General features: G+C 40.6%; 3 protein-coding genes across 4 annotated transcripts; 1 reads left to right on the top strand and 2 right to left on the bottom strand.

The window, feature by feature from the left end:
- Positions 1-81: 81 nt before the first annotated feature.
- Positions 82-8,640, bottom strand: polr3c (polymerase (RNA) III (DNA directed) polypeptide C). Of its 2 annotated transcripts, none has more exons than XM_034208051.1 (13): positions 8,507-8,640; positions 7,674-7,820; positions 6,857-7,121; positions 6,404-6,705; positions 6,153-6,257; positions 5,374-5,547; positions 5,231-5,282; positions 5,059-5,119; positions 4,824-4,974; positions 882-983; positions 728-777; positions 436-585; positions 82-353 (listed from the first exon to the last, which is right to left on the bottom strand). In XM_034208051.1, the coding sequence occupies exons 2-13, from the start codon at positions 7,818-7,820 to the stop codon at positions 272-274; spliced, it is 1,641 nt and encodes a 546-aa protein (XP_034063942.1). In that variant the 5' UTR covers positions 8,507-8,640; the 3' UTR covers positions 82-271. The 2 variants fall into 2 exon arrangements, with proteins under 2 accessions (XP_034063942.1, XP_034063943.1); XM_034208052.1 differs by having other exon boundaries at positions 6,857-7,091.
- Positions 8,641-9,401: 761 nt separating this feature from the next.
- rnf115 (ring finger protein 115) lies at positions 9,402-16,442 on the top strand. The gene is given in 10 exon segments (XM_034208037.1): positions 9,402-9,437; positions 9,439-9,555; positions 11,885-11,943; positions 12,127-12,181; positions 12,421-12,704; positions 12,831-12,899; positions 13,332-13,404; positions 13,488-13,581; positions 14,481-14,596; positions 15,283-16,442. Coding segments are annotated over 10 exon segments (1,023 nt in total). The 3' UTR covers positions 15,403-16,442.
- Positions 16,443-16,489: 47 nt separating this feature from the next.
- gba (glucosidase, beta, acid) lies at positions 16,490-22,812 on the bottom strand. The gene is made up of 12 exons (XM_034208036.1): positions 22,658-22,812; positions 22,432-22,503; positions 22,111-22,302; positions 21,440-21,586; positions 20,601-20,734; positions 19,781-19,953; positions 19,593-19,682; positions 19,365-19,512; positions 17,941-18,165; positions 17,375-17,538; positions 17,151-17,267; positions 16,490-17,069 (listed from the first exon to the last, which is right to left on the bottom strand). Exons 2-12 carry the CDS (start codon positions 22,496-22,498, stop codon positions 16,964-16,966), a joined length of 1,563 nt encoding a protein of 520 aa, XP_034063927.1. The 5' UTR covers positions 22,499-22,503; positions 22,658-22,812; the 3' UTR covers positions 16,490-16,963.
- Positions 22,813-23,290: the final 478 nt, after the last annotated feature.

The following is a 23,290-nucleotide window of genomic DNA, read 5'->3' as shown; positions in this document are numbered from 1 at the left end:
ATGGTTTTACATTTCAAACAATCACTCTGTTTTATGTTTGTCTTATAGTTTTGTGTTTGTTCTTCGATGAAATTAAAACTGTTGAAAAATAAGTATTCAGTTTATTCATTTGTTCAGGGATGAAATAAAAACAAGAAAGGTTATCTATTCAGATTTGACTGCACTTCAAACTGAAACAATCCAGTCATATTAACTATAAAACAGCCATACTTGACAACATTCATACACAAAAGGTAAAGAGGGAAATCTTCAAACGTACGTTGAAATGCTCTCAACTTGTGGTTGTGGTGGAGTTGACGTAGGACTCTATAAGAAAGATGGTTTCATCTACCTGGTTCTCTGCTGAGTCTAACCTAGAGGGGAAAAGAACAATGATGAGACCAAATAAGAGACCGAAGAGGTGAAGAGAACTGATGTTTGGATTTGTTCTCCTACTTGTTGATATGAAGCCGTAAGGCATCCAGCTGTTGTTTTTCAGGAGCAGTGATCATCTCCTCCACCTCCGTCAGCTGCTCAGGCTCCGCCCCGCTGGCCTGCAGAGAGGCCAGGATGGCTTCGATTCGCTGGGATTTCTCCAGCAGACGCCTGCCGATCAAGAGAGAAAGCAATTAAACACTGATCTGTGACAGTGTGTGAGACAGACAACTCTTTAGGTAGATCATGAGAATGTATCTGGGTTTTGCGCAGGCAGTGGGACGCAGAAAACATTGCGACAAAATGGACTCACTTGCTCTCTTTGGACTCATACAGGCGGCGCTCTATGAGGTTGGCAACTGTCTGCACAGAGACAAAACATTACTGAAGGCAAATCCAATATGAAAGACATAAAAAGCATTGCATTAGTACGAGCAATTAAGGTTACAGTATAACAACTTATTTACCTTGTAGCAGTTCTGAAGCAGCATTCTCGCAGTGGGGAGTTGGTTGACGGTGTAAAGATAGAAGGTACGAGAGGGAGCGTAGTCAGGAGTCTTTGGGACTTCCTGATGAAAACAAACAAACAAAAGAGTCATGGCAGTTCAGACAGAATGAGTAGGTACAATAACAAATAAGAAATATGGCTGCAGCACTTACACTATGACTTAAATCATTCTAGTGTACTTATTCCAATATGTCAGAGAATTTACCAAATCGTCACTTTGGTTAGATTATTATTGCGTCATTGTCCATAAACTCAGATAAAAGGCTATAGTGCTTTCAATGTATAGTTTTACCCAGCAGATGAATGCCTCCGCCACCCAGTCAAGGTCAAGTTAAATCCATGTCTGTCCTAAAAGTCATCAATATTTACCAATCATCCTGTTTTGCTGTTTAAAATATTGTGTTCCCATGGGTCTGACAGAAGGATGGAAAACCAAAAAGTAATGTCTCCGTCCTCTGTTGGCATACACATACACATACACAATCAGTGCATCAATGAGAGTGCATCATCAAAAAGTGTGCCAAACCATTTCCAAAGTGGGTTTTTAGATCAGTTTCTTTTCTTTTTTGTATTACTCCTACATTTCAGGCAGCCACTCTTGATAATACACTAAGAAAATGAGCCTGAAACAGCTTGCTTTGTATATTTAAATCTATCGAAGACTAATGTCGTTGTATTTCTTGTCAAAGTTAATCATATATGGCAGTTAAGAGCAAGGACTGTTTTGGAAGGTCGTTACTGCTGTGTTTATGGGTGTGACAAGAAAAGTATTCATCAACTTAATATCTGTATCATGCCTTGGAATACAGTAAGTAGGAATACATAAATACAAAGGGCAAGCATTTCACTATTATTCCCCCTTAATGTGGTTTACCATCTATAGCACACTTCTCATTTATCTTCCATGCAACATGTTCAATTTGTTTACACTGGCTATTTTTGTGTATTTTCAATAGTCATTTTTATTATATATTTGAGGACTAGGGACTTGATATGAACTTGAGGTAATACTTATAAGTGTTTTATTTGTGCAAATATTTCTTCCTAAAGATTTTTGGGAAAATATCACACACACAAACAATCTTTTTTGTATATGTCTGTTCCTCTAAAACAGTGGTTCTCAAACTTTTATCAATAATGTACCCCCTTTGAAAAATAAATGCAGCCAAGTACCCCCTGATCAGCGCAAAAAAAATTGTTAAGGAAAAAAATGCCTCTATAAAGAGGTACAGTACAGACCCGGCGCCAGAACAAATCTAAAGGGAGGGCATATGATTTTCATGGGAGGGCACACAAAACCGTCACGTGCTGCGGGGCCTGCGGCACAATATCAAACAGCAAGGCCAACAGCATTGCGTAAAGACGCACACTTATCGCAAACATACACAAATAAAGGGTAACATAGCAACCACTTTGAAACATTGTGTGCGTGGCAGCACAAACACTGGTAAATCACGAGCAAGGCACACTGGTTACGGATGGCAGCTTCCTCATCGCTGCACTCGGAGAGAAATAGTAGAGACGGAGACGATGAGCTGTTTAGCCCGCCTTGGGCATGGTTTATTTTCCTATGCACTGCACTCGGACATGCTGTGGAGTGAATCGAGTCACCTCTGAGAGGGAGTTGGTTGACAGCTAAAAAAGCTATAATATCAACGACAGCTGACACGTAATCGGCTCCGTGCCAGCTGATCTGCACCAAAGTTCTAATTTCCTTATTTGTTTTCTCGCGTATCTCTCTCTCCACAAACTCTCACATGAAATGTGTTCTTTTGATGCGGCATGTCTTAGCAGTCCTTTATCAGTCTGTAATGCGTTTTTCCAGTCGCAAAAACCTTTGACAGTAAAAGCCGCATCAGATGAAGACGTATTTACTTTAAACTGTCTACAGGGGAAACAAAAGGCTGCGTCTGCTTTTAACGAATCTTCAAGCCGTGGTCTGTTGTTGTACCATGCAGCGGCTAAAATGCGCTTCTTTCCTGGAAACAATCTCCCTGGATAACGATCCAGTTTCACCTGGTTGGGTTTATTAACCCCAAGATCATCTGGGGCTGTTAGTCTTTGAGCGGTTGCTGGCCCAATAGAACCTGTTGATGTGCTGCGAGGTAGCGTCTGTAGCGGAGGCACCGGCACGGAGCAGGAGGAGGAGGATGCTGGCGGGTGTGGTACAGGGTGTGGCAACGCAGGTGGTGATGGTAGGGGCACAAGGAGCTGTGCCTCGGAGGACAGCGTTGGTGGCGGCCGCCTTGATGAGTCAAGGATTGGGCTCGCTAACTCAGCCCCGGGGTTTACCGAGGTCAAGCTTGTGACATTAAGGCGTGCTGCTGCAACGGCAGGTGCAGGGTCGCCAGCAGCACCATCGGCTGCAGTTCTTTCATCGCTATTTCGTTTTAATAAATCCTTAGACCTTTTAAGCTGATTTCTGATGTCCATTTTGTAATTCAAACAGAAATGGGAGTCTACCGAATGCACAATAAACAATAAACAAATCCAGAATAGGCGGCAGAGTGTGACGCTGTGATTGGTTTAAATGGGGACGAATCACAAATCACAACAGATACATGCATTTATTTGACGTAGCCTGCGATTTTTTTTTTAGTTCTGACATCACATACATCGTAGCCTAAAAGTTCACAGTTTATTTATAATTAAAAAAATAAAATATATATATATTTTTTTTATAAATAATAAAAAAACGTGTTTATTGGGGGAGGGCAGGAATGTCAAATGGGAAGGCCTGGCCCTCCCTGGCCCTCCCACGGCGCCGGGCATGAGTACAGCGCTGCACCATCAGTGTCTGATTTATTAAAACAACAACCTTGTAACTGAGAAACACTTAAATGCTACATTTCAAATGTTTACAATCCATCACTAAATTCATGGCAAACCAATTTTAACATCATGCAATAACACTAAGACGACATTAGTTGCATTGAACTGATCTTTTTAATAAGTTGTACTTACAATTTAGTGAGAAACATGGGCTTGTGCTTCACTGAGGAACTTTGTCATGCTGACAGGGAGGCAAACTGCAGTTATTACACTTCGCGTTTTGATATGTGTAACTCTTTTAATATAAAACCCACACTGCTCAAACTTTGTTACTTTTCCTAAAATTAGTATATTTATTTATTTTGGGGCGTGGGGAATGAAGAGAAAAATATATATGAGCATTTTATGAGCATGGGATTTTGACCCCTCATATAAAACATATGCATAATGCTATACTTTGCGGCCACACGCCGTTGCCAAGCAACGCTTATTGTTTAGGTCCTTTGATAAGCAGGCAGTCATATGATTAGCTAGAATTAACTAGATCTGATAGATTTAGACATAAATGCGAGTGAAGTCTAACCGGACGCGAGAGAGAGAGATCAGAGATCAGATCAGCTGCTGCTGACGGAGAACACGCAGCTCTGCATGATCACAGCTCGTCCGCTGTGACGGACCGTTGAGTGGAGCAAAATACACTAAGAGTTAGACCTAACACACTTAGCTAGTTTATCTACTCTGGAACTAGCTAAACTAGTTATACATATATTTATTCTTTACTGTCGGGTCACTTATTACAGGTTCAGCGAGCTGCACGAGACTGACGAGCTGTCAGGAGAGGGAGAGGAAAAGAGAGCACCCCGTTTATTGTTCCCATTTTATTATCCAGAGTTTCTGTAAACCTTTGAAGAAAGTAGTTAATCTACTATTAGTAGTTTGTTTAAATGCATTAATTACGTTTTTTTTCTTCATTAACATAAAATAAATCTCACATACCCCCTGCAGTACTCCAACGTACCCCTAGGGGTCCGCGTACCCCCATTTGAGAACCACTGCTCTAAAACAAACACAAACTATAAAAAAAGGTGGGGGGGCATCATGAAAGCATGTTCACATGTGGAGTGTGTACCTGTAGTTGGACTAGGTTCTGTGAGAGCAGCGAGTAGAGCATGTCTTTAGCCTCTTTGGCTGGAATCATAGCAAAATCCTCCACCTGCTTCTGCTCCAGGTGACGTTTCCTTAGCAACAAGCGGAAGATGCGGGCTGATCGGGAGCCAAATCTGCACCAGAGTTAAAGTCATTAATAAGTATTACCTGATGATAGAACAATCAAATGCATACCAATTTAAAAAACACACACTTACCTCTCCTGAACGACAGACTCAAGCGTGGCTCGCGCCAGATTGGCCAGCGCTCTGTGCATATCTGAGAAGGGAGTTAGGGAAAGCACCTATACCTTGTGCTTCATTCCTTAAAATCGAAGTGTAGTCGTTCTTGACAGTTGGCTCAGGACCCTTTAAGTTTGAAAAAGGATACTGACAACATACATCCCTCCTCCACTTTCACCAGCCTTCCCAACAAACTCCATCTAGGAGGTAAAGGACAAGTGAATATAAAAAACATCTCCCAGATTAAAAATAAGATTGTTAAATGTGACAGGTGCCTTGCAGAGCTCATACCGGGTCATCAACCAGTAGAGTGAGGTACTGGTCTAAGATGGGCCTGGCGATGTTGTAGTTGGTGGGCAGCGACCTGAAGATCTCATTGGCTGAGAGGGGCTTTGTGCAGGTGGCTGAGGGCGAGGTCGTCACCTCACTCATCCTCAGCATAGTCCGCACTATCTCACTGCTAGTCTGAGAAATGAAGAGGAAATAATTATTACAAAGACATTTATTATCATCATCATCATCATCATCATCATCATCATCATCATAAACAACTGTAATATATAGGTGGACAGATAGGAACATTTAGATAAATCAGTGCTCACTGTAAAATGAGGATTACAGATGATCATAATACAGGGGTTATGACGTCATATATCACTATATATATTTAAGCAAAGAGAATTTGTTATTGTAGGAAACTATGAAGTTTATAAAGAATACATCAGAGAATAGTGGGATCTGCATATGCATTTATCAGTCTCTTTTACATCCAACATCAAAGTGCAACACAAAGTGAACCAATGTTCACCAGTCTTTGCATGTAAATACTGAGTTTTTGAGAACTGATACAGTATCACAAGTATTGTAATACAATACTATATCAATATTTTCGTACACCCCTAGCTGGTAGGTAGTTATTTTTGCTGGGTACTGGCTGTAGCTTTGAAACACAGAGATGTTAAAGTTAGTCAAATCCGTTTTGTAATTGAAGTTTCTAAAAGAAAGCAAAGTTTCCTATAGTCTAACTATTCTTTGAACAAAACATTTTCTCTCATGTTCAAAACCCTGACCTGGTCCAGTTTGTTGGCTACAGCGCTGATGATGGCCTGGTCTCTGAAGTGGAGATGAAACCTCTCAAAATTCACCTGCCAGCAAATCCCCTCATCACCATGTGTCTAAGCATAAAAAGCACACATGGAGAGATCCAGAGTCAAACAAAAGATAAGTAATACATAACATGCAATCGACAGGGAAATTAAGACATCATTTAAGATTTAAAAGTGCATGTTTTAGAAGTAACTAACATGTAGCAATCACCCACCTCTGAATCCATCTTAGCTTTCTTTGCATTTCTTTGGTCATCTACATCCTCACTGGAGAGTGGGCGTTTGCCTCTCCCTATGAGTGTCACGTGAGGCACTTTGTAGCAGTCGGGGAAGCTCTCCGCTGTGGGCAGGGAGGTGCTGATGGGGGGAGTAGGAGTACCAGGGACTGGTGGGGGGGCTGGAGTGGCGCTCTCTTTTGGCCCTGCTCTGGGCGGTGGAGGGCATCGCTGAAGGAAATGGGTCTCCACCAGATTGGAGAATGAATTAGAAACGTCATTGTAATCCATGCTGCGACCATCTGGAACGACAGGAAACAGAAAAGCTGTTGTAAAACGGGACATTTATCTCTTGACAGATATTAGGATTTCCAACAAAGTTTTTATTTCTTGCACGTTGCTTGATTGAAATCGTGTCCAGTTTTTTATCAAAATAGAAGCTGAGATACTGACCCTCCATGTTCTGTGTTAGGCGGTCAGCGACGGTTTTAACCGTGCTGCTCATGGTCATGTGACCTCTCTGTAGTAGCTCCTCTATGATTAGCTCTCCAGTGTCCCCATACAGGGTTTTCGCAGTGTAGATGTAGCGCGGGTATCGCAGAATTCTCAGAATCCGGTCACAGCTGGTCCGATACTCTGTAGGGCTCCCAGGCCCTTTACGGCCTGAGCTGAAAACACAGGCCCCGTGCTGCACCAGCACACACAGGGACTTCTTCAGCTACATGAGAACCAATAGGAAGGGAATAGGTGCTTTACCATCACAACTCCTTTCACAGTCACACCAAACAAGATTACTTATAAAATAAAAGAAGAAATCTATGTTTATTCTGTACGAAACGTTTTTGCAAGCGTTTTGCTCCTTTATATTGCAAATAAGCCCAGCAAACAGACATTTTAACCATGTATAAAAACATGTAAAAGCTGTTCTCTTAGCTCTTATGTGTTTGTTCTTCATGGGTTTGTCACTTAAGTGGTAATATATTCCGTTTTTGTGGAGCACAAATCCACCTGTCATGTAAAGGGATAGTTACTAAAAAGCTACTCCTGTACTACTACTTTAAGTGTGGAATAATCAGCCTATGTAAACAAAACTGTATATTATTTATTGAATGGCTTGACAGTATGCTTGACAGGACTGCGTAACTATATTTGAACAAGCTGAGAATGTAGTGCAGTGTGTATAACAGTAAATAAAACATGTATAAAAGTATTTCCATGGTGCAATGTAATTACAGTAACAGCCTAGAAACAAAAACTTTAGGATTGTTACCAGGTCCAATGAGATGCCGGTCTCATGAAGGATCATTCTCAAATTCTGTGCTCCACTTTTTAGCAGATGTGTTCCCACTTTCTCCACCATTTCTCCAAAGTGCTCCTGCAGCAGGAGACCACACAGGCGCACCTCCTGGGCAGTCATCTGCACAGAATAACACAAAAATTAGGCATCTGTGTCACCACAACATAACATACATTCATAATATATAACACTGTCTATGTGCTTAAAATATACATAATACATGACAGGCTTAGCACGACTAGTAGACGTTCCTAGAACATATAATAAGCACTTATTACAAGTATAAGGAAGGACAGTGAATGCCATACATAAAACAAACAATTTAGCTAGTTGCACTGGAAATTAACAAGGTACACACATTACGTGTGGTGTGTATTTTATTGTCAATTCGGTTTTATAATACTGAAAGCAGTGGATGCCATGTATACTGTGCGTATCAAAAGCCCCAAAAGGGACACAAGTAGAAAAATAAGCAAAAGCAATAAACTCTCTATGCAGCATGATATATATCAGTTGTATACGGTGTCAGGTGTAACTGTTTGTTGCCTCAAATGGCATCATCCCTATCATATCAAATACCTTTAAATTCAACCAACAGAAGGGTAGGGCGTTTATACATTCAAAAACGTGACTACTTCGACAATGAATAGTTTGAGAAGTTCAAAACAATACAAAGCCTGTCAGCTATTTCTAACAGCCTCAGAGCTAAGGCTGCGCACTTTGCAGTCCAGCTAGTTGACAGCTAACGTTTACACTTGAACATTATGTCCTCCTAAAGGTCTGCTACTTCCGTTTTTTCCACAAACCTTTCCGACAGAAACGTTTCAGGACAAAGGTTACGTTTGTTTTAAAGCATCCCACAGATCTTCATCCAAACACATGCGGCTTCTCGTTGACAACACACACACTTTTCCGGTTTTCTTCTTCTTCTCTTTCATTTTACGTTGTTTACGGCCGGTGGCAACCAGCGTTAAAAGCGCATTACCGCCACCTATTGGAGTGCGGACCAGAATGATCTCTACACAGTACACCAACATAAATAAAAAACAAAACATAAATGTAATTATCTTTATTGACTTTTTTTGTTCAGTTTATTTCATTTTGGGAAAATGTCATATTTAGATAAATGGACTCCAAACTTAAACTTACAAATGTTTTTTACCAAGAATGTAAAACAATATAGAAGTAATATGAATTAAAAGGTTATCAACACTAAATGTGTATTTAACAAATATGTGTTAATATATTACTTTTTTTATTTTATGTAATTTTTAATAAACGTATGTCTACCCATGATGTGAACTTGTTTGTATACAAAATATATGATGTTCATACATCTTCTTGAATAAAGATAGGGGGGGAAATATCTAATGAGTGCAATTTCCATTATTTACTCCTGTCTACTTCTGGTCTTCTTATGTGCTCGTGGTTCGGATTTGCCCTGAAGAAAAACAGGGGAAAAAACAGAAAAGTGGTCAATCAGGAATTAAGGTGGGTAGCAATTGGAATACTTGTTGGGCTTTTTTACTTATGCAACTTTGAATGGATGTTTTCTATAGTTCCATGTCTTATAAAACCATGACAAATGTTGAGGAAGCGTTCATATAATGGATGTATTTTAAGAGGTTCACATGTTCCTGATTAAATGCCTTGTTCTTCCGGTCTTCTTCTGTGCTCGGATGTGCCCTGGTGCCGCGGTGCATGCCGGGCTGGAGGCGGACAGCTGTCTTCAGGCTGCTGGAGGACCGACGTCAGTGTTTGTGCGGCTCTGGGGAAGATGGCGGAGGCTGCGGCTGTTCCACCGCATCGGTTTTTCTGTCACTGTTGTAAGGGAGAAGTGAACCCCAAACTCCCGGTAAGGCAGATGTTTTCCTCTATTTATCTTTCATAATCTCCTGTATAAAATGTGCGCTTGACAAGTGAAGCTTTCTCCGAAATACCGTTTGTTTCGCTTGCAAGCTACAGCTAAACACTAGCTAGCATGTTAGCAGTTAGCGGCGTTTGTTGTTGTTAACTCTCTAAATAAACTCGTGACACTCGCAAATGTCTTATTCTAAAAATCGGGTATTAAATAAAAAATCGACAGGTTTATTAAAGCATGTATGTTTTTGACACTTTTGTCAAAGTACTGTGCTTGACGCCTTTCTTTGACAGCTTGGGGGTTGTTGTGTTTTGCACAACACAGCTGAGGAAGATCTGTGCCATTACCTTGTTATTTAATGTTAAAAACCGTGTATATTGTTTGATATAAGGCTATTTTAATTTTCGTTTCCATTAAAACACACTCTTGGCTGGGCGAGTTGGGGACTTTTCTGGAACATAAACATCTCGTTTTAGTTTCAGTTTTAAAGATAAGCATAAGAGTAATTGGATGTTGAGAAGCTGACTTGGCCAACAGTTTGCCAGACCTTAACTCGCATATATTAAAATTTTTATTTTCTACATCCTAGATAATTGTGAGGGTCTACTATTTACACTCAGTCACCAGTGTATTGGGTTCACCTAGCTCAAACTAATCCAGTCTAGTACAGCAACCCATCAGGAAATCATAGGTTCAAAAAGGTTATAATGGTTTAATTAGTGTTTTAGAATAGGTGTTATTTGTAAATGTATTTTATCATTTTCAAAGCTGTGGTCTGTAGTTGACATATAATGTGTTAAAAGATGATTAACCAAACTATCTATCAATTAAAAAAGATAAAAGAAGTGTGTGTTCCTGCCCTAACACTAAGGTGTGCATCTTGATTGTTTCAAAGGAGGTGGACAACATGTAGCCAACTGAGTGTATATTGCATTGTTTATGTCAGTAGATCAGTCCACCAGATCAGCTGCATCCTCCGTTTTATGTTATGGCTGAGAGTAATTCCAGCCTGTCACTGACTCTAAACTGGCCTGCTTGCCTCAGACACACTCAGTCCTGTGGCATGTCTTCACTGAGCCAAATGACACCTACTCACTACTACAGTGTAGAGAGACCAAAGGCTGTCTCTCAGTCATATATCTAATTATGCAACACATGATGACACACAACTCAAATCATCTATTTACTTCTTATTACCATAGTTTTACACCCCTAGATGTGTTGTGTTAACCAAGATAATAGAGCGTGTTAATTGTCCTGTGACAAAATAATCCATTGAGTATAAATATATTATATAATGTTTTTTAGACCTAGCTTTTTCAACAATGTATTTAAGGATGAACAATATATTCCTTCACTTCTTTTCCCATGTTGAGTAATTCTGTTTTACACTGAGGGGATAATATCATCCGCGCTGGCTGGTGTTTTCCTCATTCTAATGCAGTGGTTTCTTTAACACACACTCGGTTAGGTGTGGTTGGCATACCAGCTCTACCTCCTGGGCTACATTCATTCACTGACTGAGATTGTCCTTGCAAAGACAAATGCAACACCGTTTTGCTTTGTTGACCAAACCAGTCTGCAAATTGTCTGTTTTCAATTAGTTTATGTTGAACTTCAAAGGTTGAGTGAATATTTTAACATACTTTGACAATAGGGCAAATACAGTATATGGATATTTCTTTAAAAAAAATCCAACTATGTTTATTTTTGATGCATCACGTTAGACAAAAAACACGTGCTGAACAAAAAACACAATTATGAGTTGTGTTGTCTATTCAATTTATATTGTATTTTAGTATTATTTCAGATAACAATATCCAATATGATTAGATTATGTCAGTCATTTAGCTAAAGTAGAGCTAAAAAATGATAAACCTTTTTTGGTTCTTGCTTCCCCAATGTGAGAATGTAAAGCTTTTATTGGTATTATATTGTTGCAGACTGAATATCTTTTAGGCTGTTGTGCGCTTTTGGTCAAACAAAACAACAAAACCAACATTTTAATAGTTATAGTAGTAATATTAGACTTTTAGCTTCACTGCAGAAACAAAAAAACTGAATCCAATACAATTACAGTTAAATAAAAACAGAAAAGTAGGAATAAACTAAGAGACTATACAATAAGATAGTAAGATAATAAAACAATAACATTTACTATTAAACACACACCAGAAATAATTAATTAAAGCTTATTAAAATAAAAAACAGGAAATGAAAGAGAGCCAAATATGACTCTTAGATTTCCAGTGAATTAAATGCTGAATTGTTTTATTGCGGGTATGACTTCCGTGTGACCCAGTTCTGTCGTGATTCTCTCCAGGAGTATATCTGTCCGAGATGTGACTCAGGGTTCATAGAGGAAGTAACAGAAGACTCAAGGTGAGACATTTATTATTCTGCGTATCTACCTCACTTCTCCAGACAACACTTGGTGTTCTCTTCTTATTCACATGAACCAACATATTTTCTGTAGAAGCTTGTAAGCTAGCCATACATGTGAACATGTGTTTGGGTTCAGTGGACGTTTCTAATAATGTGTTTCTTTTGCGCATTTCCCCTCAGTCTCCTAGAGGGTGGCGCTAACGGGATAGATGACGCAGCCACACAATTTGCAGAGGTACAAGCTGACCTGAGGGATTTTGGGGGGGAATAGGGTGGGAGAAGATTGATTGCAATAATTGTTTACTTTTTAATTAACTTTGTCTTTCCCTACCCTCTCCTCCCCTTCCTGTCGTTCTTTTTGCTACTGCATGTTTATGTCCTCTCTTTTCCTATTGTGCTGCCTGCTTTCCTATCCCTAACCCCCTTTCTGTCCTTCTCCGGACCCTTCCCTGTCCAATCCCCCCCTCCCTGTAGCTATGGCACCTGTTGTTACTGGAGCGGCCATTTACAATAGACGCTGACACACCGGACTCAGAACCCCGGCTCCCTGGAGGGCGTTTGGGGGGTCTGAGTGACCTGGGGGGGTTGGGAGGGGGACCAATCGGGGGGTCAGTCCCAGCAGGCCTTGGGGGACCTATGGGGAGTCTACTAGGGGCCGGGGATAACTGGGGACCGGGACGCCCGCCTCGCCTACACAGCCAGAGGAGATACCGCTCCAGAGGCAGCAGCAGACCAGACCGCTCTCCTGCTGTGGAGGGGTGAGTAACCCACACCCCACCACGCATACTCCCACTTAGAATCATTAAATAATAACTATGCTATTACAAACTTTTCTCCTCAGATTTTTGGTGATGTCATTTTTATATTTTCTGTCTGTTCATTAGGATTGTACAACAGTTTCTCGCCGGTCTCTTTGCCAACTCTGGAGTCCCCGGCTCACCTCCCCTCTCTTGGTAAGGTGACATTACAGCAGCGTCACAGTGCTAGCATCACAGTGCTAGCATCACAGTGCTAGCATCACAGTGCTAGCATCACAGTGCTAGCATCACAGTGCTAGCATCACAGTGTTAGCATCACAGTGTTAGCATCACAGTGCTAGCATCACAGTGCTAGCATCACAGTGCTAGCATCACAGTGCTAGCATCACAGTGCTAGCATCACAGTGTTAGCATCACAGTGTTAGCAGCACAGTGTTAGCAGCACAGTGTTAGCATCACAGTGTTAGCATCACAGTGTTAGCAGCACAGTGTTAGCATCACAGTGTTAGCAGCACAGTGTTAGCATCACAGTGCTAGCATCACAGTGCTAGCATCACAGTGTTAGCATCACAGTGTTAGCATCACAGTATTGGCACTATTTCTCATATACTTGTCTGTCTCTCTCAGGACGGGGATGCTGCACTCTAACCCAGGGGATTACGCCTGGGGACAGGGAGGGTTAGACGCTGTGATAACACAGGTAAACCAAAATGAACTCCAGCTTTATGTCCTGGCCACCTTGTGGATTTCTCTGATGTTTATACATGTGTGTTGTGTGCATAGTTACTCGGTCAGTTGGAGAACACGGGACCTCCTCCAGCAGAGAAAGAGAAGATCTCTTCTCTCCCAACAGTCAATATCTCTCAGGAACAAGCAGGTCAGTTGTTTTCCACTTTTCTAACTTGAGCTCACTCTGTTTCTCTCTCCGAGTCCCTGAATGCTTTGTATGCAATGTATTCAGACAATTATCTAAATGCACACATATTATTAAGTATTGATTTAATGGCATCTGGTCCTTAATAGTCCTGAGTAAATTAAAAAAAGAGAAAGGCTAAGAACACATCTGTCATGTTTTTAGTCGCTTAGAATCTGTGCTAACACTTGGATACAGCTTGAGAAGGCACTTGTGTGTATTCGCTGTAGCCGCCTGCCAAAAGAAGACACAGAAACTGTGTCTGTTTGGGACGAAATGCCCATTAACCTTGAGAGTATCAACAATGTGTTCCATATTTACTATTTTTGCTTGCTGGCCTTTCACATCAAATGTTATTCTCTCCATTTGAGCTATTTGACTTCTTCTTATATGTGCTGTCCTATTTTACCACTCACCTGTACGGTTTATTTATGCAGCCATGCTTCAAGTCTGTTGATGGCTGTCTTGAGAAACCACGACATATCCTTCTTTTTTTGTATTTATCTGCTAGGCTTTTTAAATCTTTGTGTTTACATTTTTTCTGTAATTAGGATAGACCGTGCTTCGTAGTTTAAACGTTTTAGTGCTAATACACTTTTTGATGCAGAACTAATGATCTGTTATTTGTCCCCTAAACAGATGTATCATCAAGTGATAATTAATGTTTATTTCACTCTTGCCTTCAACTCCTAACCCTACAACCCCTCGCCCCTATTTCCCTTTTGTTGTTATTTTTCTTTACTGGCTTGCAAAGCGCTTTGAGCACCAGGAAAAGCACTATATAAATAACATCTATTATTATTATTATTATTATTAGGAATCACAGGGGTATTTATAAATGCTTTCTCTCTCCTCTGCTGCAGACTGCTGTATGGAATGTCCGGTGTGCAAAGAGGACTTCGCAGTGGGAGAGCCAGTCAGACAGCTACCCTGTAACCACTTCTTTCATTCAGACTGTATAGTACCATGGCTGGAAATGGTGAGTCATGACAAAGAGGGTGGAACTTTGTATTATAAACTGATACAATAGGTACTTACAAGGATATAATATACAAGATAATAACGGCGCTCGTTCTGTAATGATCTCATTGATTGTTCTTAATCGTTTTTCAAACACAGTGGAAGTTGGAATAAGCTGTATCTGACCCTGGCTAAATAGGAGTAGTAGTTGTAGGAAAAAGTATTACGATAGTTATTCAGATCAATCCATTGTTAGTTTTTTGTCTTTTCATGAGCTTTGTGGAAAAGGAAAATGTAGAATATTGCCATCCTTTTTACTTGTACTAACTAATATCAAAGTAAAGTATGCAGTACAATAAAAAACAACGCTAAATGCAGGATTTCTTTTCCCAAGCTGACATTGCTAATATTAGCTGTGGGGAATTTTGCCAAGGGGTTTTTATGAGTGGGCAGAGCCACAACAAAAAAGGTTATTAGTCAACAGTCTGAAAAACATCGCCATTCAAGTAATTGTTCATACAAAAGATTTCCTGCTTTTCTCTTTATATGAAACTAAACCAATCTTGGGTTTTGTGCCGGCAAAACTAGACTGAAAAATCCTGCCATTTAGTCAAAGAACAGCCTGAGCATCTGTTAAAATAAAGAGTCCACTTGATAAACTGCCAAAAACTAATGCCATGTACTTTCTGTTCGGTGGCCACACAGCATGACACATGTCCAGTGTGTAGGAAGAGTTTAAACGGAGAAGACAGCAGCAGCCAGCCCCCATCAGAGTCCCCCACCCTGTCCATGGACCCCCGCACACAGGAGAGATGGTCCTTCTGATACCCCCCACCCGTCTGAGCCCTTGGTTCACCTCGCCCACATCCACCACACGAGAAGACACAGCGCTTCTCACTCGCCTCCTTTCATCTCCGTTGCAGTTATAATCATCTCAGTCGGATTTTTGTACTTTTATTTTCTATTTGAATGCCTTTCTCCTCAACCATGTATACAGATGTGTTAACGGTCGGTCGAGGTCAAGGAGACTCTTTTTTTTGCTGCATAAGGAACCAGCCTAGATTGATGGTGATGATCAAGCCCATGTCTTCTCTACTTCCATCCCTCAAGCAACCTCCTTTTCCATCTTTCTTAAAATGCACTGCTGCGTTATACTATTGTGGGGAAATGCCATACTTTATATCATATACCACGCCCTCTTTACAGAAAATGAGCTAAGTCCTGCAACTGAGCCCTGGACGGCATACGGGATTACTGGAGGGTTTACCTTCACTCTTTGTATTTACAGAGTCTGGACCTAATAACACCTGCAGCCCTGCAATAAACCCTATGTTTAAGATCAATGATGCATTCCTGTTGAGGTTTTCTCAGGAAGAACTTGATTAACTCTTGGTTATTTGTTCTATTGTTTATTCTAAAGAGGTTCATGTTATTGCGTCCATCCTCTGTAACGTACTTTAAGAACAGGACAAAGTATTTTATAGACATCAGTTTGAGTCGCCGCTGTAAAATGGCCTCAAATAAAGTTGTGACTTCAAATGAAAGTCACAGCTTTCTGGGAACACATCCAACACCATACCTGTAAGGGAATGAAAATCGCCCTTTATTGAATGATTAAGATTGAAACATTCTCCTCCGAGTGTATATATTATAAACAAATGGCATCCCTCTGTTGTTTTATTCCTCTGTCTTTTGTTTCAATTTTTTTATCACTTTTTTGATGTAAATAATTTTAGTCCAAGTTATGGTTTGCAAAAGGAAAAAAAAATGAGAATGGAGACACAAATGTGAAATACCTGGTTATCGAACTGTATATTATATATATGAAAAATGTCTATGATGTATTAATAAATTGACCAAAAAGATTCCTGGTTCAATTTTTCCTCCGTGCCCAAAGATACTTAAAACTTATATTTTAAGACAAATGCACTTTATTTAAAAATTAAATAGCAAAAGCATGAAGCATTTACAATCAGCATTTACAATTTCTGTACATCATTTATATTCTTTCTTTAGATATTGTAAGGACACTTAAACCATTTTAAAGCTGCCGATCAAGGCACCAGCTTCAACACAGGTCATCCTGGAGAACCAATACATACATTCAGTACTTTCTAAGATCATTCCTGATAGGAGTCAGTGCAGAAAAAAAGCATTTTTGGCTTTGGAATAAAAGTTGAATTAGTTGAAAAATACTCTTGTTTGCTGACGTTAATTTAAGAGAAATCGCCAAAACTGTGCACTGAAGTACAGCAGATAATAAATCAATCTTGCAACCAATTAATTAGAAAAGGTGTGTGAGAGAATCCAACGTTGCGGCATTTTCACATGAATAGAGATATTTGTGATTGAGTAGGAACAAATGTATGTGAACTTGTATTAAGGATTATTGTGTATTCCAGGCAAGAGTGAGCAATGAATGGTCCGGTACTGTGGAGGAGATGTAACCCACAGCGGGATCCCAGACTTCAAACTGGATCACGGTCGATGACCTACAAAACCCAAACACACAATTTCCTTTTTCATTCAATTTCCTTTCTTCCATATTTTACACTAACACACATTTGACTTACCTGTTGAGAACGACGAGCACCACTGAGCCGTCTGGTCTGATGAAGGCAGTGTATTCCAGATCTGTGTGCTGATTGGCCAACACACCCACTCTCTGAGACCCCTCCAACAGGAACTTACTGTGTAATAATGTGATCGGGTTAGATTTCATTTGACCGTCTCCTTGAAATATTGGAAGACATGAAAATGCTGTTCCTGTAATATGAACAAAGATGACGTTGTTAACCTGAAGTGGGCGATGCTGTAGAAGTGTGGCTGCTTGTAGAACACATCCCGCTTTGCGTCCACTATAATAGGGCTGTCCACAAAGTTTTTAACCCAGTTTGGCCCACCAGTCTGATCCAACGCCAGGTTCCAGTCAGTCCAACCCACCACATAATGATTTAAGTCCTGCCGCAGAGAAAACACCCACAGTTTAGCATCTAGTCTGGGATTTAACTTTGTATTAAGAGGCGGTGTTTTGTTTTAATGAATCACCTGGACTGGTGCCTGGTGTTTTGTTTGAATGTCACAAAGACAGCACATCTACATAAACAACTCCCTCCTGATTCTCAAGATGTCTAGATCTGAAAGCACTCATGCAAAATAGATAGAATGGAGGGAGTCCTATTTCATTAGAGGGAGAGTGACAAAAGGAGAAACAAAACACCAGTCCCAGCTCACAGGCGATTTCTGAAAAGTGTAAACCTGCACTGCAGCATCCAGGGAGGGGATTCACCTTTCAGGATCACCTCACATCTTTTTTAAAAAATCCATCACACTGTCTCATGCAAAGATATAAGCAGACCTCACCTCTATAATGTCCCGTGCGTAGTGTTCAGCCCTGTCCCAGCCACCCAGCTTCACCCCTCTGTCTAGTGGGCTGAAACCAGAGCAGGCCTCGGTGCCAAACAGGTAATACTCTGGGAAGAGATGGTGTGTGACTCCCAGGCTGATCTCTGCTGGGACCAGGCTGTCCAGGTACCAGTGGACCGCAACGCCGTGAATGTACTTTCCTGCGTGAATGTCACTTAGGACCTGGAGGGACGAGGGGAGAAAAATAAGTGAGTTTCCACATCAAATGCTGAGGTAGTCATGAAGCATTACAAAGCGTGTTCAAAAGGGGAAGGGAGGTTCTATGGTATTCACTTACGATAGTGATATTTTCTCTTGCCTGCACATCTACGAACGAAAAGTAAGTCTGGTGCAAAATGATGGACAAAAGGCCCTTATTTATGGACTTTTACGGCCCGTCCACACAGCGGCGTGCGTTGAAAGCTTCACCATTCACTTTGAATGGGGTGACGTCACTTTTCGCCGAACTGCATTGTGGGAAGCGACGCGGAGCTTTGCTGGCGTGGCTCGCTGCAAAAGTTGAGCAATGTTCAACTTTTGAAGCCTCGGCAGAAGCGTCAGCCAATCGAATCATATGCCAGTACAAGCTCTAGCCAATCAAACCGCTGCTTGTGTGTCAGGGGCGGGAGATTCATGTGATTGGTTGTTGGTCGAGTTTCAGACACGCCCGCCGGCAAGCTTCAACGCACGGGCCGTTACAGCCCGTCCACACAGCGGCGTGCGTTGACGCTTGCCGGCGGGCGTGTCTGACACTCGACCAACAACCAATCACATGAATCTCCCGCCCCTGACACACAAGCAGCGGTTTGATTGGCTAGAGCTTGTACTGGCATATGATTCGATTGGCTGACGCTTCTGCCGAGGCGTCAAAAGTTGAACATTGCTCAACTTTTGAAGCGAGCAACGCCAGCAACGCTCCACGTCGCTTCCCACAATGCAGTTCGGCTAAAAGTGACGTCACCCCATTCAAAGTGAATGGGCAGAAGCGTTGGAAGCTTCAACGCACGCCGCTGTGTGGACGGGCCGTTAGTCATCACCATCTGACCTTAGCAAACACTTTTTTTATTCTGAGTGCTACAGTAGCTAAGAAGCTCATGGTCTCGCAATAGGCAAGAGTTCATTTTACCAGAAACTTAAATGAACTTCAATTATGTGTTAGATTTTTTTATATTAAAATCGATGATCTTCAAATCGTTTTAAATTGGGTTAACTTTATATTGCATCATATCTTAAGTTATCCAGTCGTAATGATTAAGCCATTTTCTTGTCTTATACTGATTTATGATACAATTCCTAATTTCCTTCCTGCAGCGCCAGAGTAGCCTCAGGTATAACAAAGTTTATTATAACTTTGCCAACTTTCTCTTCGTCCTTGGACTCACCACTTTAGCCCAGTGAGGCAGCAGCAGGCGGTTGTCATCCAGGATGAGGACGTGTGTGTGTGGGTGTGAGGAGGCGTGCAGGGCAGGGCCCAGGTCCAGAGCCACCCAGTCCCTCTGCTCCTCAGGAGTGAAGCCAAGAGCCTGGAAACTGCAAGATAAGATACTTCTTAGTCCGTTGTGAAATCTAGGAGTGATGATAATTCTGTGTAATATTATGTGAGGAGAGACCTGTAGTTTGTTATGTGTCCTGCAGAGGGCTCATTCCCTGTGGTCAAAGCCCAGAAGGTCAAGTTATATTTAGCATATTCCTCCAAGAACCTGAGAGGAAAGAAAAAAGTGACCATCAGAATAAGTTCCCCTTGGATGAAGCATTACAAACATGTGATGTTGCATTAAGGTAAAGCCCAACATGTCACCTGATATAGTACTGGGCCCAGGATTTGTGCTCCTTGCCCCCAGGCTGGCCCTTCAGAGAGCCTTTTCCTATGAGGGCCCCGTTAGTTTTCATCCAGGCGGGGGCGCTCCAGGCACTGGCCAGCAGAGACAGAGGGACAGGAGACAAGGCCTGAGCGCGCTGCAGGAGAGGGATCTGAGAGGAGGGATTCCTACTCATTTTCAAATTCTAAATTCCAAACTTTTCCTGACTCACATTTCATGAATTCCTGACAGAACATATTTCACACATGAGAAAAAACTCGCCAGATGTTTAGCATGTTAATATCAATCCAATTGTCTATATGTACATTACATTATGACTATGTATGCTATTTCCAGGAGAAGGTAGTTAGGTACTGTAGCTCATACAAATCTATTAACAACAAACCCAGAAATGTTTAAAGCATGGCATCAATTGATTTTTGCTTTATTGGTTTTTGGCGATGGAGTAAAACAGACTTATAAACACTGTTAAACAAATACATTGGAGAAAGTTTCAATATAAATTAGAAATTATATTTTAAAAGAGTGCCTTTCACACAAAATGTAGAAAGCAGATCCAATAGCCATGAAAAACACTGCTTGTATAATCAATTTACTAATGTACATTTGAATTTATTTTTTAGAAAACATAAATAATTTATAATAATAATAATAGTCTGAATAAAACACAACAATGTATTTTTTCTAAATGTTTTCCTATACTTATCAAGAGCTGGAAATCCCTAATTTCTCACACTGTGTAGGCAGCATAGAGTTATGGATTGAAGGTTATATGTGAGAGTAGGAGATTATATTGACCTTCATTTTGATGTCCTCGGGGGCCAGCGTGAAGTTGTCTAGGTTGTAGTCTCCAGGTGTGTCGGCATACGTGTACAGACGGGTGGAGAAGTCACAGCTGGCCATGGGGACACGCACCACGCTGTAACCAATACCTGCCAGACACACAGCACCAAAATGACTAAAGGCTGCATTATCATTCCACACCATCACTAGTGACCCTCGGATTGTTATGAGATTTATCTGTTTTAAAAAAAAAAAATACTTTTCCTTTTTTGCATTGTTGACATAATCAATAAAACCAGTTGATCATACAGAATACAATTGTATTGCTAACATGTGTTTGTTGTTTTTGGTTCTTTTACAATGTCTATTCACTGGATTATTTTTCTGGATACGTACTAATCAATCAGTTCAAATTAAAAAAGACTATAATAATAATAATAATAATATAATAAAAACAATTTGTCGTCTTATCGTTGTAGCTCTACTATTTTGCACTTATAAGCAGTATACTAATAATTGGTTTAGAATATCAATATCCCTACTTTTGCATAAAAAGTGGTCATTTCCAGGAGTCTTTTTACGCTGCTATGGACAATCTTGCACTAATGTACATTTCCCAAAGATATTGAAGTGACTGTTATTTTGTATATATTGATTGTTGTGCTTTTATTTATGTCTTAATGTGTGCATATGTATAAATGTGTCTGTTGATTGTGTATATATAAGATATATATATTTTATATATATTTGTATTTTTTTATTCGGGATTGTGGGAAATTGTGGGTATTTCGATCTCTCTGTCTGTACACACAAACTGAAAGATTGACAATAAAGTTGACTTTTACTGAGTGTACCTTCAGGGGAGAAGTACTGGCGCAGCAGCTGGTCCTGTGCCCCGGCAGAGAGAGACAGGATGTTAATGGCTGCTGCGTCCGTCATGGCTCCTCCGAACCCCCTGATCTTCTGGTACTTCTGGTAGGGAACGATGGTCAACCTGAGACCTGAAAGAGAAGAAAGATGCTCTGTGTCGTAACTGTGGAATATTCTTTGAATTTTCTACTAGATAAATCTTTAAATCCTGTTCGTCTATAAAATGTTACAAGTGGTCCAAGTGGTTGTTTAAGACTTAGTCAACTAATACTTCTTTAATCAATAAGTCATTTTTAAAGCTCTTTAGCTGCTGAATTACTTATGACAGAGACACTTTTGAGCAGCTATCAGGTAAACAACATTTACATTTTAGTGACAAATTCAAGAGTGTGAGTCGAATACAAATCTGTTTTAGAGAGAACAGCCCTACCCAAGTGAATGTTTTGTTCACTAGACAACTATATTTAGTTTCCCGTCATAGTTTAGATCAGGAACCAGGAAGTCAAATATAATGTAAGAAGCTAAAATGAGATAAATGTACAGATGAATCTATTCTCAAAATAGTTGGTGTTTGATTTAATAGATGACAACTAAACATTGAATTAATAAATCTTTGCAGCTGTAGCTCCAACTCCACAGACTCCCCGTCTCTCACCTTCCCCGGTGCTGTTCCCCTGGACCGCCCCTCCGCCTGCCTCCAGTCTGCTGCCGGTCCTGCTGCTCAGGTAGGAGGAGAACTGTCCCAGAGGATGCAGGGTGACAGACCCCACACTGTCACAGTGGGTGGAATTACACTCACACACCACAGAGCCATGGCCAAAGTTTCTGGCAACACATTCATTGCTTCCTGGATGGGGCAATAAGTCATAGATACAGGATTTTCTGTCTGAATTGATGCACAAAAGACACATGTTTCCCCTTAAAGCAACAAAAGAGGATACACACATTTGGGCAATTGCAACTTGTTCTATGTTACCTGTAGAGAGGGTCACTTCAGTTGTGAGGAAAACAAGAACCAAATGTACAGATGAAGACAACGCCATTTTACCTGCAAATAAATAATGTTTCAGTGTTGCCAGGTAGAAATCATACAAAGTCAGCACCTGAATTGTTAAATACAGGTTAACAAAGACCCAACTGCTCTATTCATTTAGCTGACACACACATTTTATTGTTATGCCATTCAGAGAACATTATCTCACCTCAGAGGAAGCAGACAGAAACTCTTGCATGTCCCGCTGGTTCATTTAGAAAGTATTCACCCTCGACTGTCACCTTAACTTTGTCCAATCTGCCATACCAGCGTTTCCTCAGACCCCTGTGTTTTGGCGTCAAATGGGACTTCTGGCCAGTCATGTGACTTTGTAAATACCACGTGACCAACCTCGCAGTAATGTAGACAGCCGCCAGGTGACGCTGTACCATAAACTAGGCTAAAGGAGTTAATCAGTTTGACTGCAGCTGACTTTTTTGAAGTTAACAAAGACATTACGTATGCTATTCCGTGTATATTTAAGTATATTATACAACCTATGTATTCGTATTGTAATAGCTTTGTCAAAGTAAAACATTGTACGTTTGAAAATATGGGTTTACAAGTATTTCTGCACTAATTTCCCTCCTAGCTTCCCAACTCAATAACAAAAATAAACTGTCATAACTAGGTGGCAGATTTAACATGTTTCTCTAATAAAAGGAGGCTTTTCAAATCCATAGTCCTAGACATGATATTTTCCATGGCATCTATCTTATGTCTGAATACTAAATACTGAGGTAATTGAAAATTAAGACCGCATTTTGAATTTACAGTTTTAAACTGATGCCAAGTTATTATC

This window comes from Gymnodraco acuticeps, unplaced genomic scaffold, assembly GCF_902827175.1.
Source record: "Gymnodraco acuticeps unplaced genomic scaffold, fGymAcu1.1, whole genome shotgun sequence".
NCBI classification, from domain to species: domain Eukaryota; kingdom Metazoa; phylum Chordata; class Actinopteri; order Perciformes; family Bathydraconidae; genus Gymnodraco; species Gymnodraco acuticeps.
Note: the sequence above shows the minus strand (reverse complement) of the source record. Positions and strands in the feature narration are given on the sequence as shown.